Source organism: Salmo salar, chromosome 17 (genome assembly GCF_965601325.2).
Source record: "Salmo salar chromosome 17, fSalSal1, whole genome shotgun sequence".
Lineage (NCBI taxonomy): Eukaryota > Metazoa > Chordata > Actinopteri > Salmoniformes > Salmonidae > Salmo > Salmo salar.
This window is the reverse complement of record NC_138307.1, coordinates 12,249,876-12,265,044: the sequence shown is the minus strand read 5'-3', so window position 1 is coordinate 12,265,044 and position 15,169 is coordinate 12,249,876. Positions and strand designations below refer to the sequence as shown.

At 45.0% G+C, this 15,169-nt stretch overlaps 1 protein-coding gene across 1 annotated transcript in view; it reads right to left on the bottom strand.

Moving 5' to 3' along the window:
- The window catches only part of LOC106575295 (sodium-driven chloride bicarbonate exchanger), a 37,685-nt gene that overhangs the window by 8,826 nt on the left and 13,690 nt on the right, over positions 1–15,169 (bottom strand). The window contains exons 3-15 of the mRNA XM_082963453.1: positions 12,752–12,833; positions 9,887–10,042; positions 8,759–8,900; positions 8,513–8,673; positions 8,127–8,315; positions 6,711–6,823; positions 6,132–6,289; positions 5,858–5,945; positions 5,581–5,727; positions 4,789–4,883; positions 3,107–3,281; positions 2,613–2,746; positions 1,603–1,848 (exon numbers count right to left, since the gene is read on the bottom strand). Coding sequence (XP_082819579.1) covers positions 1,603–1,848; positions 2,613–2,746; positions 3,107–3,281; positions 4,789–4,883; positions 5,581–5,727; positions 5,858–5,945; positions 6,132–6,289; positions 6,711–6,823; positions 8,127–8,315; positions 8,513–8,673; positions 8,759–8,900; positions 9,887–10,042; positions 12,752–12,833 — 1,886 coding nt within the window. The remainder of the gene's footprint in view (positions 1–1,602; positions 1,849–2,612; positions 2,747–3,106; positions 3,282–4,788; positions 4,884–5,580; positions 5,728–5,857; positions 5,946–6,131; positions 6,290–6,710; positions 6,824–8,126; positions 8,316–8,512; positions 8,674–8,758; positions 8,901–9,886; positions 10,043–12,751; positions 12,834–15,169) is intronic.

Below are 15,169 nucleotides of genomic sequence, written 5' to 3'. Positions count from 1 at the left end.
ACACACACACACACACACACACACACACACACACACACACACACACACACACACACACACACACACACACACACACACACACACACACACACACACATACACACACACACACACACACACACACACACTACCTAAAGTAGCAAAGAAAATGTTGTGATCCATTTAATAAACACAAGAGAACAGCAAAATGGATAAAAAGGTGTGGTGGCAGTAGCAGGAACAGCGCCATCTAGTGGGCAAAACGTGGTACGTTCACACTAATTTATGGTATAGAATGCAAGTGACTTCAATGACTAATTTCTCTGAACAGTGGGGAAAAGACATCACCAGATTCACAGGGAATACATTACAAAGGATGAAGACGCAATACAGCTCCATACTACGTGCCAGACATGGAGAACTGATAGTGTATACTGGTTGTTGGAGTGAGTTTAGTGTGGGATGTGGGGGTTCCGTGGATGGCTTATTGCATTCCTCATGTCTTACTCATTGTTAGGAAGAATTATGGTCCAAATCGGATGTTAGGTACTATATTTATTTAAGATTATATGAATCCTATAAATTCTAACAGCCAATTTGGGTGCAATCAATTAGCTTAATTTCTCAGAGATCAAATTATATTTTGACAAAATAATGGTTCAGGAATGTTAATATTATCTGTTTCTAATTACAGAAACAATTTCAGAACATTCTGAGATGGTGGGTGACATGGCTTGCTGAAATGACATGGAATGACCCATAAGAATTCATCTCTATGACTTCACCAATGTACGGAAAACATTAACTTGACCGTACATTACATCGACTTGGAACAATTACATCATGTATTAATGTATGTCCCTGGGTTTACACATGGGATTATTCAGCCTACTGCAATAATCTTGTAGCATTACCGAAAAACTGGATAAACTGCCCATATTGCCCATCTGTGCTTGGATGATGTAGCTAGCTAACACTAAAACTGTGTACAGGACTCTGGTTTACTGTCTGTGTTTTGGCCCCCAAAAAACGGGACTGTTTTCCACCTGCAGTATTGTAGGTGGAGCACTATTTACACTTACGAATGCTACTTAAACAAAGTAGTACAATTTACTCCTACCACTACTAGTTCCACTTAAGATTAGCGGTAGTTAGTGGGGAACTGGTTCCATTAATGAGTACACTCTTAGAAAAAGGGTTCCAAAAGGGTTCTTTGGCTGTCCCCATAGGAGAACCCTTTTTGGTAGGACCCTTTTGGGTTCCATGTAGAATCCCTCTGTGGAAAGGGTTCTACATGGTACCCAAAAGAGTTCGACCTGGAAACAACAGGGTTCAACCTGGAACCAAAAAGGGTTCTTCAAAGTGTTCTCCCGTGAGGACACCCGAAGAACCCTTTTAGGTTCTAGATAGCACCTTTTTTCTAATATTATACTACAGGTTAAGAGTACTAGTTTCATTTATTGGCAGTTAAAGGAGTACTACTTCCCCCTATGAGTACTACAGTTAAGTTTACTAGTTGCACTTACAAGTACTGGTAGTTAGAGGAATACTAGTTCCACCTATGACTATTTTATCCACTTACGAGTATTAGGTCCACTAACTAATACTATTTCCATGACTTACGAGTACTGGGTGAGTTTCTGCAGGTTGTTGTTCATGTTGATGGGGTAGTGTTTCCCCAGGTGGATGAGTTTCTCCAGGGCCTCGTAGATGAAGATGATGCAGATGAGCGAGGCGAAGGCCTCCTCTGTGAAGCGGGTGATGTAACAGACCAGGGAGCTAGCGTCTGTGGCCACCAGGACCAGGCAGAGGAACGCCGTCCACAGGCCGATACAGGCCCTCAGGGAGAGGTAGGACAGGTCATAGTCTCTGTGGACAAACACACACGTGTAACTTGGTGGGACGCGAACAAAAGGACATTTATTCATTTTTTATTTAACCTTTATTTAACTAGGCAAGTCATGCCCGGTCATGCCTACATACATGGACACACACACACACACACAAAATATGTGACTGCAATCCAAAGTGCGAGCGTGCATGAATGACTGGGTTCACAGAGACATGATTCAGCATGAGCCAGTCACTCATGCACGCACTTTGACTCTGTCCAAATCTTTACAGAGAGGAAATGGAGTCACTGACATGAAATATATTTATAGTGGAGCCGTCCATATGAAATGTCAGTGGTACAGTGCTACAGACATTGTACCTAACACTGGCTGCCAATATATTTCCAATTAGGCTGGTTCCAGATCTGTTCATATATATAGCCATAGTCATAGTACCTGTTGACAAACACACACACGTGTAACTGGTGGGACGCGAACCCCCATCTCCCACTCGGAAGACCAACGTCTTAACTATTAGCCCAAAAGGACATTTCTTCTTGGGCCGAGGTTGTCACCGATTTTCACATGAGCGACACACACACACGGACACACGGACACACACACACACACACACACAACCTTAGAACAACCCATATATTTAACCTTAGACCAACCCACTCACAACCTTAGAACAACCCATATATCTTCCTACATGCCAGGAACAATGTACTGCAGACACGTTACAGTGATGAGAGCACCTAAGACAACGTGACAACGTATCTGAAATGGGGGCAAACTCACTTGCAGAATTTGAAGAGAATCTTCTCAAACACTAGAACAGGGCCCGTGCTGCCTAGGATGGTGAGAGGCTGCCCAGCGAACAGGGAGTAGGCTATCCCCGTCATGGAGGCTCCAAACAGCGACTCAATTGCACTCTGGCCAAAAGGGGAAGTGACAGTAATGGGTTAATGGACCGCAGGTTACATAGCACTTTCATTACAACCACACTTGTGAGTCTATGCAGTCTTTATTTGTGGAAGTTGGTTATCTACTAGGGGATACGGCAACCAAAATACAGCTCTCCGTTTAGTTCAGCTTCATCAGGATACCATCGTGCTTACCTAACGTGTGAATATAAAAGTGCTTTATTGTTGTGCAGAACTCCATCAGACATCCAAAACCAACAAACACATGAAGTAGGCCTTCAGATAGTCTGTCCTTCTGCCATTCGGGATAACATGTTGTTAACGCCGCAAAGCCGGTGCGTGTCATGTGGTATGAGTGGTGTGTCTTACTATGCGTCCCTCGGTGGCTTCCCCCAGCAGTCCTCCGAAGGTGATGACAGGAGACATGCAGGCACAGTAGAGGAAAAGGAAGGAGGCAAGACACTGCAGGCTCAAAGCGTCCGTGTAGTCAGACAGGTAGTGGGGCGCCTTGCGCTTGATGTCCATGAAGAACCCTCCAAAGAACCTGGACATGACACACACACACACACCACCTTAGTGAACCAGCATCAAATACCATATGAAGTAAAAAGGAGTCAAATCTGTGTTCCCTTTCATTTTTCAGTTTCAATGGAAAAATGTATGCTCCATAGTGTTTTTAAATGTTTCTCTTTTTTTGAACACGTTCCCACAGGCCACACACTAGGAGGAGGGATGGAGAGGGGAAACATTCTGATGTTAGAGGAAGCACGTGGCGACCTAGCCAGAGGCGGTTGCCGGGGTAACGGTGGGCATGACTGAGTGGTAATTCAGCCGAGCGGGGATGGATGCCACGCTGTGGCCCTCCGGGAGATCATGGCTCACAGCAGAACTGGGCTGCGGGCCAATCTACTGTACATGTCAGGATGAGTTCCTCAGAGACCTACTGTAGCGGGGAGCATCCCTTACAACTACATCACTTAAAAACCCACGACATACAGTATGCACTTACTACAACTACACATAGCCTACTGCCTCCCTCTAAATATACTGTATTATACTACTACAGCTTTCTCCTCACGCTAGATACACTCTACTACACTACTGTAGATACACATGACACCTACAATAAAGTATTGTTAATAAAGTTGTAACACTGTATTGTGAGTGTCCGTAAGTACTCATAAGCTACTGCTAATAAGATACTAATACTTCATGATTTCATACATTATTTTGCACTGTTAAGTATTTATTAGGCATTTTCAGAGGTTAGGCAAAACTTTATTTACACGATCAAATTGCTTATGAGCGAATGCTGTAGGCTATTAACTATTGAACTAATTATAGCCTATAAAACAGATTCAGATCAGCACACGTTGTGCTCGTATTATAAGTGGACATGATTACATGATGAACTAATAACAGCTTAATAATAAAAGATTCAAAATCGGCCCTTAGTTAATGCACACAGTTAGTGCATTATAGGTGGACATCAAATTGTACAATGAAGTGTTACCAAAATAGCTAAAGTGTTTTCGCCAGGGTTGTCAAGGCACATTTTAATAAGTGATGCTGGTCTTATGTAGGAAAGTATGCATGGATGATTCCAAATCCATGTATCACACTGAATCAATCACAGCTCTTTTTGTGAACGCAGAGCTTGAGGAACGAGAGAGACCCATAAGGATGTGTGTTTTTTTTAAAGGGTGGCTAGATGTACTGCTGGGGACAGGGAGAGCCGGGGGGGAGACAAACAGGGGACTGAAAGACAAAGACAGAGAGGACCTTAGCTGGTCCACAGTGCTGTAGATCACACTCACAGTGCTGTAGATCACACTCACAGTGCTGTAGATCACACTCACAGTGCTGTAGATCACACTCACAGTGCTGTAGATCACACTCACAGTTCTGTAGATTACACCCACAGTGCTGTAGATCACACTCACAGTGCTGTAGATCACACTCACAGTGCTTGCCGGCCTAATCTCAGCCCAAACACACACACCACTTCCCTTCAACTCACAACCACCACACACACACACACTCAAACCTACCTTCCTGTGCGCTGTAGCTCTGGGCCTCCATGGCCACCAGGTTCCTCTGCTTCTCCTAGATCTCCGTTCGGTAGAGGAGGGACCTTGCGCTTTTCCTGTGTGGTAAAGAGTTCAGAGGTCGGATGGAAAATAAATATTTATTTGCCAAAAATAGCTATATAATTTATTTCCAATGCATCTCCACTAGTAGGAATTGGCCTAAATTAGCCTGTCAGGCAAAACATTCCTTCCAACAACACGGGACTGCTTTTTTAAGGACAAGCCGTCTGGCACGTACCAAAAACAGCTGATTAAAGAAAAACAAAACAAATGGATTCAGAAGGGATTTAGAACATGTCCTTGGGGTACACCAGCCGTTAAATCCGAGCACAATTCAGATTGGGTTTAGCCAGTGATGCAGTTAGAAGCAAACTAACAGATGATGGCACAGGTACATGGCACATTTATCACACCAGTGTTTAATTGCTATATTGTAATTATTTAGCCACTATGGCCTATTTATTGCCTTACCTCCCTTATCTTACCTCATTTGCACACACTGTATATAGACTTTTTCTATTGTATTATTGACTGTATGTTTGTTATTGCATATGTAACTCTGTGTTGTTGTTTGTGTCGCACTGCTTTGCTTTATCTTGGCCATGTCACAGTTGTAAATGAGAACTTGTTCTCAACCAGCCTACCTGGTTAAATAAAGGTGAAATACATTTTTTTTTTAAACAGGGTCAGAGCATCTCAAAATAAGTATTTGGCTAGGGGTGATGTCATAGACACCACCAGGAAGAGGCTCACCTGAGAGGGCACGTTTTTTGGCGGCTCTATCCTGATGGAGGGGTCCCACTCCCCAGGTGGCAACACTGTCACCTGGTCCAGGAACTCATCGATGCCGGCCACCAGGTCGTTTCTGTCCTTGGCTTTATACGCCACGTCATGGAACACCTTGGAGGGGCAGAGAGGGAATGGAGTTAACCTGTATGTGTCGTCATGAGCTGTTATTAAACGTGGCTAACATAACCAAAGACCACGCATGGAAAAGTACACACAGGACTACTGCAACGTGGCTACTTACCTCGTCTGTCATCAGAGTTGCGATGGATCGGCCAATCTCATGGTACTGTGGTCCTTTTCCCAGAGGCCCCAGCAGAATGAACAGGAACCTGAGGGAGAACACAGAAGAAGGTTTTAACCATGGTTTTACCTAAATAGAGTGCATCCACTCAGGAACTTACCCAATGCAAAAACACCAATCCCAATTTCGTTACGAACAAATACAATTCATAGTATTAACTGCAATCATCATTAAACAACAATATTATAATAAAATGAGAGCGTGTGTGTCTGACCTGGTGGTGATGGGGACCTCAGCCAGGCCGTTGAGCAGCACGGCGGGACACAGACGGACAAAGGCCACCACGGGCTGCTCCAGGAACTCTAGCTCCCCCACCAGGATGTTGGATGCCTCTGCACCGGGCGGAATCTTCTTCATGAAGTGGAGGTCAATCTACAGACATGATAATCCTATTTAGCTAATAGGAGATAGGAAATTATGCTAAATAGGGTGGACTGAAATGAAGGCCAGGGGATCATGGATAGGCCCACTGAGAAATCTGTCATATATAGGCTAAAGCAGATGTTTGGCTAGATACTGGGTTGTGACTAGAATCAGTGGGTTTATTATTCATTGAGCTACAGAGAAATGGCTAAACGCTTTGAGTGGGTCACACAGCATAGTAAATGCACTAGTCTAACTGGTGGTTAGCATAGTCACAGTAATGTAGCTACTTGCTAATGTACTGTATGTCGATGAAAAGTAGCATTGTGCTTAGTGGAAACTTTTGGGTGACCTGGTAGCCTGGAAGCCAACCTTGGTATTACAACAACCATAGGAGTTGGCTATACAGAACATAGAAATATGGTGCGACCAGGCTAGGTGAGTGAGGCCTTAACTTGCTGAAGTCCACATGGCTGTTCTCCCGGCTGACATGTTCCTTGCCCTCTGTGGTGGCTGGCTGGGACTGGGGAGAGACAGTCTGACCTGGGAGACATCAGGACAGGAGAGAGCCAGCCTGTTAGTCACTCTCACTGGACAACATCCTGCACAGTATTCAGATTAAGGCTTTCAGTGTAACACTATAATCTAGATGAAATTCATCAATTGATTAATCCTACCTAGATTAATGAAGGAATGAGGCCTTGACGATAGTCTTTGTGATCAAAATGATGCACTTTCTAAGTTGAATTTGCAAGTAGTACTATTTTACTTTTGAAGGTTTGGTACTGTCCAAGAGGTTAGAGAAAACACATGGAGATTATTAATGGATAACAGGAGGTAATGAAGTGGATTATGATTGGTTTTGTATTTGCAACATCTAAATGAGTTCCATTTGAGAAAGGCCCAGTCTCAGACTAGACTATAGGCGTCCTGTCTCGATCTCCTGGTCTGGGTCCATTGTTGGGATAGGGCAGTAACCCTGGACAACAGCCTGGTGGAAGCTGAAGCAAACTGTGCTCTGCTTAGCTCTACAAGGCAGGGATTGGCTGTCTGGATCTGAGTGGAGATCGACATCGGAGGTGCTTTGACGGGGTGGGTCGTACAGATGGGGAAGGGGTGGTGGTGGAGGTGGACACACATGGAGGGCAGCACACACACAGAGGACATGGCCGGGAGGAGAAAGCCTGTCTGAAGGTTCTGTCTGCGTGTGTTTGTGTCAGTCTTGGGGTGTGTCTTCGTCTTAAAGGTGCAAAAGAGGAGGGAGCTGTCGACTGGATGTGCAAACGAACACACACACATGCACACAGACATAAGCAGACATATATATACACACACATATATACATGCAAACAAGCATGCACAGATGCACAAACATGCACAGACACACATACATAGACACACACACATAAAGACACACACACACACACACACATAAAGACACAGACACACTCACAGACACAGACACACTCACAGACACAGATACACTCACAGACACACACACACAGACACACACTCACAGACACACTCACAGACGCACACACACTCACAGACACACACACACTCACAGACACACACACACTCACAGACACAGATACACTCACAGACACACACTCACAGACACACACACACTCACAGACACACACACACTCACATTCACACACTCACAAAAGGAGAGAATGTAGATAGTAGTTGAGATATTAATCAGACAACACAGCAAGTCACACAGAGACAATACAGCACAACAATCAGAAAAGCCACAATACTGTGGTTGGTGTGTGATTGGTTGGTTGGTTGGTGTGTGATTGGTTGGTTGGTGTGTGATTGGTTGGTTAGTTGGTTAGCTCACCGTTCTTGTCCATGGAGTGGGGCTCGGAATGCTTCTTGCCGATGTCGGCGAAGGAGCGTACAATGGGGATGCGGTTGGCCAGCTTCTTGTGGTTCTGGTGGTGGTGCTGCTTCAGGAGCGCCTCACGGATCCTCCTCCTCACGTCCTCCCCCACCGCGCCCGACACCTCATGCTGGTCCAGGACCATATCTGAGAGAAAACATACATCGATTGGTTAGCGGTTGAGTGCCTTGCTCAAGGGCACAACGGCAGTAGTTGGCCCCTGATATTCTAACTCCAGTAACTCTCCAGTTGCAGACTCACTCCCGCCAGATTTTCCCCGTCGACCTTCGGATTTGAACCAGCAACCTTCTGGCCACCCTCCACTCCAGCACCACTCTACGTACCGGCGATCTCCTCCAGTGAGTTGGCCCTCATGTCCAGCAGCACGGTGCCGTTGAGGATGCAGCTCCTCAGCTCAAACAGGCTGTGAAGAGACAGGGTGGCTACGTAGGGCTTGCTCCAACGCTCGCCTCCATCCTCCACGTCCTCCTCAAACTTCAGCCACCTACACACACACAAACAGATACGCATAAGGCGAAAACGGACACCTGATTGGCTGCGGAGCTGGAGCGGGTCGTGCGATTGGTTACCTGGCGGTCTCCTTCCACTCTGCGTCCTCGCCCTCTCTCAGGCAGATCTCATCCAGCTCAGTGAAAAGGGCGTGAGATATGTGCTCCTCATCACCATCCTCTGTCCCCAGCAGGAACTGCACCCTCTGGGCAGGAGTGTCTGCTGTAGAGGGGTAGTGGAGGAGGAGGAGAGAGTTGGGGGGGGGGTGGAGAGAGGGCAAGAAAGGGAGAGGGTGGAAAATGAGAAAGAGAGAAAGAGGGTGGAGAGAGAAAGAGAGAAAGAATGAGAGAGAAAGAGAGAGAAAGAGAGAGAGAGAGTGAGAGAGAAAAAGAGAGTGAGAGAGAAAAAGAGAGAGAGAACGAAAGGGATAAAAAAGAGAGAAAGAGATAGCGAGAGAGAGAGAGAGAGAGGAGTGCAAAGGAGTGGTGTGAAGAGATGCCAATCAATGTAGCCTGGGTGCCAGTCTGTTCTGCACTCTTGCCAACGGTCTGGCCTCGCGGCAATCTCAACGTTCATTATGCAGACAGATTTTGTGCGGGGTCACCGATTTAGTTTAAGAAATTTGACATGAGCTAGCAACTATTTGTCAGGACAGACAAATGGCAGTTGCTTAGTAACTTGAGAAGAAATAGAATTCCAATATTTGCATAACCATTGCGTTATTGAATCAGGATAGCATCTTCTGTTCTCTTTTGGCTCATTAATGATAGTTGGCAAGAGAGATCTGGGACCTGGCTAGTGTCAATGATGGAGAAACAAGAACAAATGACAAGTCACACATTTTCACAGGGAACATTTTGTCAGTACACTGCCCCCATAGACTTACAGTACACTCTTAGATTTTTGGGGGGAGGGGGGGATTAACCCTTGTTGGTTCCAGGTAAAACCCTTGTTGGTTCCAGGTAAAACCCTTGTTGGTTCCAAATAGAACCGGTTAGGGTTCCATGTGGAACCATTTCCACAGAGGGTTCCGCATGGAAACCAAAATGGTTCTACACGGAACCAAAAAGGGTTTTACATGGAACCAAAAAGGGTTTTCCTATGAGGACAGCTGAAGAAGCCTTTTGGAACCCTTTTTTCAAAGAGTGTGGTTTGGTCACATTTTCACAGGGAACCTTCTTTGCAGCACACTCCCCCCATAGACTTACTGTGGGAGGGTGATTCTCTGCCATCGCCGTCCACCCCAGATTCCCTCTCTTTGGATCTCTTCCTGCTGTTTTTGTTGTGGCCGCCATGGTGACGGTGACGTCGGTGGGACTTCCTCCCCAGGGGAACGTGGACCCCGATGTAAAGGGTCCGGTGGCCTGGGGACACGATGAAAACGTGGCATCAAACTACAATCACTATAACCCCAGAAATATAGGGCCTACAACCACAGGGCCTACAATAAGTGCATTTACTAAAATGTACTTTTAAAATGTGATGCATTCGTTAAAACGCAGGGGCCTGATGGGGCCGGAGAAGAAAAAAAATCACTTGGGCCAGATTCATACAAAATAAATGACAATCGTGGCCTCCCTGGTGCTACCAGAGACTCTGGGTTCGAGCCCAGGCTCTGTCGCAGCCGGCCGCGACCGGGAGGCCCATGGGACGGCGCATAATTAGAAAGGGTTAGGGATTAGGGAGGGTCTGGCCGGCAGGGATATCCTTGTCTCATTGCGCATGCTGACCAGGTTGCTAGGTGTACGGTGTTTCCTCCGACACATTGGTGCGGCTGGCTTCCGGGTTGGATGCGCGCATTGTTAACCTGTCTAGGATAGGGGGCAGTATTTTTACGGCCGGATAAAAAACGTACCTGATTTAATCTGGTTATTACTCCTGCCCAGAAACTAGAATATGCATATAATTGTTTGATTTGGATAGAAAACACCCTAAAGTTTCTAAAACTGTTTGAATGGTGTCTGTGAGTATAACAGAACTCATATGGCAGGCCAAAACCTGAGAAGATTCCATACAGGAAGTGCCCTCTCTGACCATTTCTTGGCCTTCTATAGCCTCTTTATCAAAAACAGAGGATCTCTGCTGTAACGTAACATTTTCTAAGGCTCCCATAGGCTCTCAGAAGGCGCCAGAATGGGGAATGATGACTCTGCAGTCCCTGGGCGAAAAACAGTAGGGCTTTTGGAAAGTGGTCGTTCTGAGAACAATGACATGGGCGCGCGTGCATGTGAAGACTCCATTTTCTATTTTCAGTGTTTGAACGAAAACAAGGTCTCCCGGTCGGAATATTATCGCTATTTTACGAGAAAAATTGCATAAAAATTTATTTTAAACAGCGTTTGACATGCTTCGAAGTACGGTAAAGGAATATTTTGAATTTTTTTGTCACGATACGCGCCGGCGCGTCACCCTTCGGATAGTGTCTTGAACGCAAGAACAAAACTGAGCTATTTGGATACAACTATGGATTATTTGGAACCAAAACAACATTGGGTGTTGAAGTAGAAGTCCTGGGAGTGCATTCTGACAAAGAACACCAAAGTTAATCCAATTTTTCTTATATTAAATCTGAGTTTGGTGAGTGCCAAACTTGGTGGGTGTCAAAATAGCTAGCCATGATGGCCGGGCTATCTACTCAGGATATTGCAAAATGTGCTTTTCACCGAAAAGCTATTTTAAAATCGGACACCGCGATTGCATAAAGGAGTTCTGTATCTATAATTCTTAAAATAATTATTATGTTTTTTGTGAATGTTTATCGTGAGTAATTTAGTAAATTCACCGGAAGTTTTCGGTGGGTATGCTAGTTCTGAACGTCACATGCTAATGTAAAAAGCAGTTTTTTTATATAAATATGAACTTGATTGAACAAAACATGCATGTATTGTATAACATAATGTCCTAGGAGTGTCATCTGATGAAGATCATCAAAGGTTAGTGCTGTATTTAGCTGTGGAAATGAAATACTGAAGCACTGCAATGATAACACACCCGTTCTCGTTCTCACTCCCCCCTCCATCTTTCTCTCTCCCTCGTTATATGCCACACTCTCTTCCCTGTTCCTTACTCTCTCTCTCTCGCTCTCTGCCAGGGTGAGCATAATCTATGCTGACTCCAAAATGGCCTGCCCTATAGGTCTCAAACCAGCTCTGGGAGAGCTAGGGTGCACATGGTGACATGGACAAGACCCTGGCCACTCATCTCTCTGTCATATCTCTGTCCCTAGCTCCAGGCCTGCTCTAACAGCACTACTACCGTTTAACAAAAACAACCATGCCCAAAAACTAAGGCAGTAAGTCAAGGACAGGATGATTCTAGCAATATATCTCCCTGAAACGTCATGTGCCTTAGCGTGTGGCCTGTTACAGTCACAACAACATGAATCTCTGAGTCAGCCGGCAAAACACTGACATCAACAAAACAACTAACATGGTATATCACAGTGCAATAGAGTATATCTCCCTTTGAATGTGTCGTAGAGACTATTATGAAAGACAATAGGGCAGCCTAGGAGATGCCTGGTTGAAACACTGAGGACCCCGGAGGACCCTGGCTGCAGCTTACAGTCGGTGAGTCAAGATGGGAGGTTTTCTCTAAAAATAGCACAACATCCCTCACGCCTGTGAACTTCCCGGTGTGATGGAACGTCTGTTCTTTCCCATCCTGCTCTCTGTGGCATGAAAGTGGCACACGTATTAAACATTATTGCGTTCGTGTGTGTGTATTCCCTGTTTTCACTACAGTGTCCTCTCTCACAAATCCATAGGTTCTCCTTATGGGGCAGCAGGGAATACTACACCAGAGTAAATACAGTGACACAGCTTCCACTGCAGGCAGAACAAATAATCATGGCAACCGTGAGTGTCTGAGAAAGGTCACAGGGTGCATCCCAGTTTTCTTAACCTGCTCCCGGTCCTTGTCTACTTGTGTCTTCTCCTTCCACCCATAAGTGATATGAAGTCACAGACTATGTAAAAGCAGAATAGGGTTAGGTAGAGGTGGAGACATGGGGAGAAAGCCGGTTTAGACTGATTGAGATGCATCTCTTAAGCTGTTAATTAATGTTGACTCACCTTCCAGCTCCTCCTTCTCAAAGTTGGTGTTGAGCATGGAGCGAGTGCCCCCTCTGTCCAGGACCGCCTCCTCATCAGTCCTCTATAGAAGACAGAGACAGAGAGAGAAAGAGACAGAGACAGAGAGAGAGAGAGAGAGAGAGAGAGGGGAGAGAGAGAGGACGATGAGAGAGAAAGAGAAAGAGAGAAAGATAGAGGGAGAGAGAAAGAGAGAGAGATAAAGATAAAGAGAGAGGGGAGAGAGAGAGGGGAAAGAAGAGAGAGAGAAAGCGAGAGAGAGAGAACGATGAGAGAGAAAGAAAAAGATAAAGAGAGAGAGAGAAAGAGCGAGAAAGAAAGAGAGAGAACGATGAGAGAGAGAGAGAAAGAGAGAGAGAAAGATAAAGAGAGAGAGAGAGAAAGATAAAGACAGAGAGAGAGAGAGAGAGAGAGAAAGAGAAAGAGATAAAGAGAAAGAGCGAGAGAGAGAGAGAACGATGAGAGAGAAAGAGAAAGATAAAGAGAGAGAGATAGATAAAGAGAGAGAGAGATAAAGATAGAGGGAGAGAGAAAGGGAGAGATAAAGATAGAGGGAGAGAGAAAGAGAGAGAGAGAAAAAGAGAAAGAGAGAGGGGAGGGAGAGAGAGAGAGAGAGAGAGGGAGAGAATGATGAGAGAGAAAGAGAAAGATAAAGAGAGAGAGAATGATGAGAGAGAAAGAGAAAGATAAAGAGAGAGAAAGATTAAGAGAGAGAGAGAGAGATAAAGATAGAGGGAGAGAGAAAGAGAGAGAAAGATAGAGGGAGAGAAAAAGATAAAGAGAGAGGGGAGGGAGAGCGGGGAGAGGGGAGAGAAGAGAGAGAAAGCGAGAGAGAGAGAGAGAGAGAGAGAGAGAGAGAGAGAGAGAGAGAGAGAGAGAGAGAGAGAGATGAAGTCGGGCCGATAAGGCCCTCATTAACATCGACGGGGCTGTAATGGAGCGGGTCGAGAGTTTCAAGTTCCTTGGTGTCCACATCACCAACAAACTATCATGGTCCAAACGACTTAATATGCACATGTATTTACAGTATGTACAGTATAAAGAGAACCATTCCTTTGCACATCAAGAGATTTTCACAGAAAAAGCTCAGAGTGCTGTTTTTTTAATGGGCCTAACACACGAGTGGTGAATTTGTCCCAGTGACCATTCCAGCATGTCAAAACGACCATTCCGTACATAGAGCCACATGAATTTAAAAAAAGCCACAACTCTTATATAACAGGCCTCTGGCGTCCTGCCTTCCTCCTGCTGCAAGAGGATGAGTCTTTAAATAAACACATAGCAGCTTCATGAGGCTAACTTCATCAGTCACCATGGCAACTAATGTGGCCAATCACAATTTTTATGAATTCAAGTTCCCTGACTACCCAGACAGCTTTATTGTTTTAGTCCCGTTTTTTTTTTTTTACAAGGATGCTTCCCCTCATGCGTGTGGTCAGAAAAAGACTGACTCTCACACAGCTGCCGAGAGGAACACTGTTGTTGACCCAACAGACTGTCCTGATAATGGCTAGGATTGTTGTAGGAGAAATACTGGTTGTGGGGTCGAGTGTCTCAGAGGGTTGATGGTGGTGTGTGTGTGTGTGTGTGTGTGTGTGTGTGTATATATTCTCTGAGACCCTCAACCCCACGCACACACAGTTGAAGTCGGAAGTTTACATACACTTAGGGTGGGATCTTTAAAACTCGTTTCTCAACCACTCCACAAATTTCTTGTTAACAAACTATAGTTTTGGCAAGTCAGTTAGGACATCTACTTCATGCATGACACAAGTAACTTTTCCAACAATTGTTTACAGACAGATTATTTCACTTATAATTCACTGTATCACAATTCCAGTGGGTCAGAAGATTACATACACTAAGTTGACAGTGCCTTTAAACAGCTTGGAAAATTCCAGAAAATCATGTTATGGCTTTAGAAGGTTCTGATCATTTGAGTCAATTGGAGGTGTACCTGTGGATGTATTTCAAGGCCTACCTTCAAACTCAGTGCCCCTTTGCTTGACATCATGGAAAATTCAAAAGAAATCAGCCAAAACCTCAGAAAAGAAATTGTAGACCTCCACAAGTCTGGTCCATCCTTGAGAGCAATTTCCAAATGCCTGAAAATACCACATTCATCTGTACAAACAATAGTATGCAAGTATAAACACAATGGGACCACTCAGCCGTCATACCACTCCGTAAGGAGATGCGTTCTGTCTCCTAGAGATGAACATACTTTGGTGCGAAAAGTGCAAATCAATCTCAGAACAACAGCAAAGGACCTTGTGAAGATGCTGGAGGAAACAGGTACAAAAGTATCTATATCACAGTAAAACGAGTCCGATATCGACATAACCTGAAAGGCTGCTCAGCAAGGAAGAAGCCACTGCTCCAAAACCACCATAAAAAAGC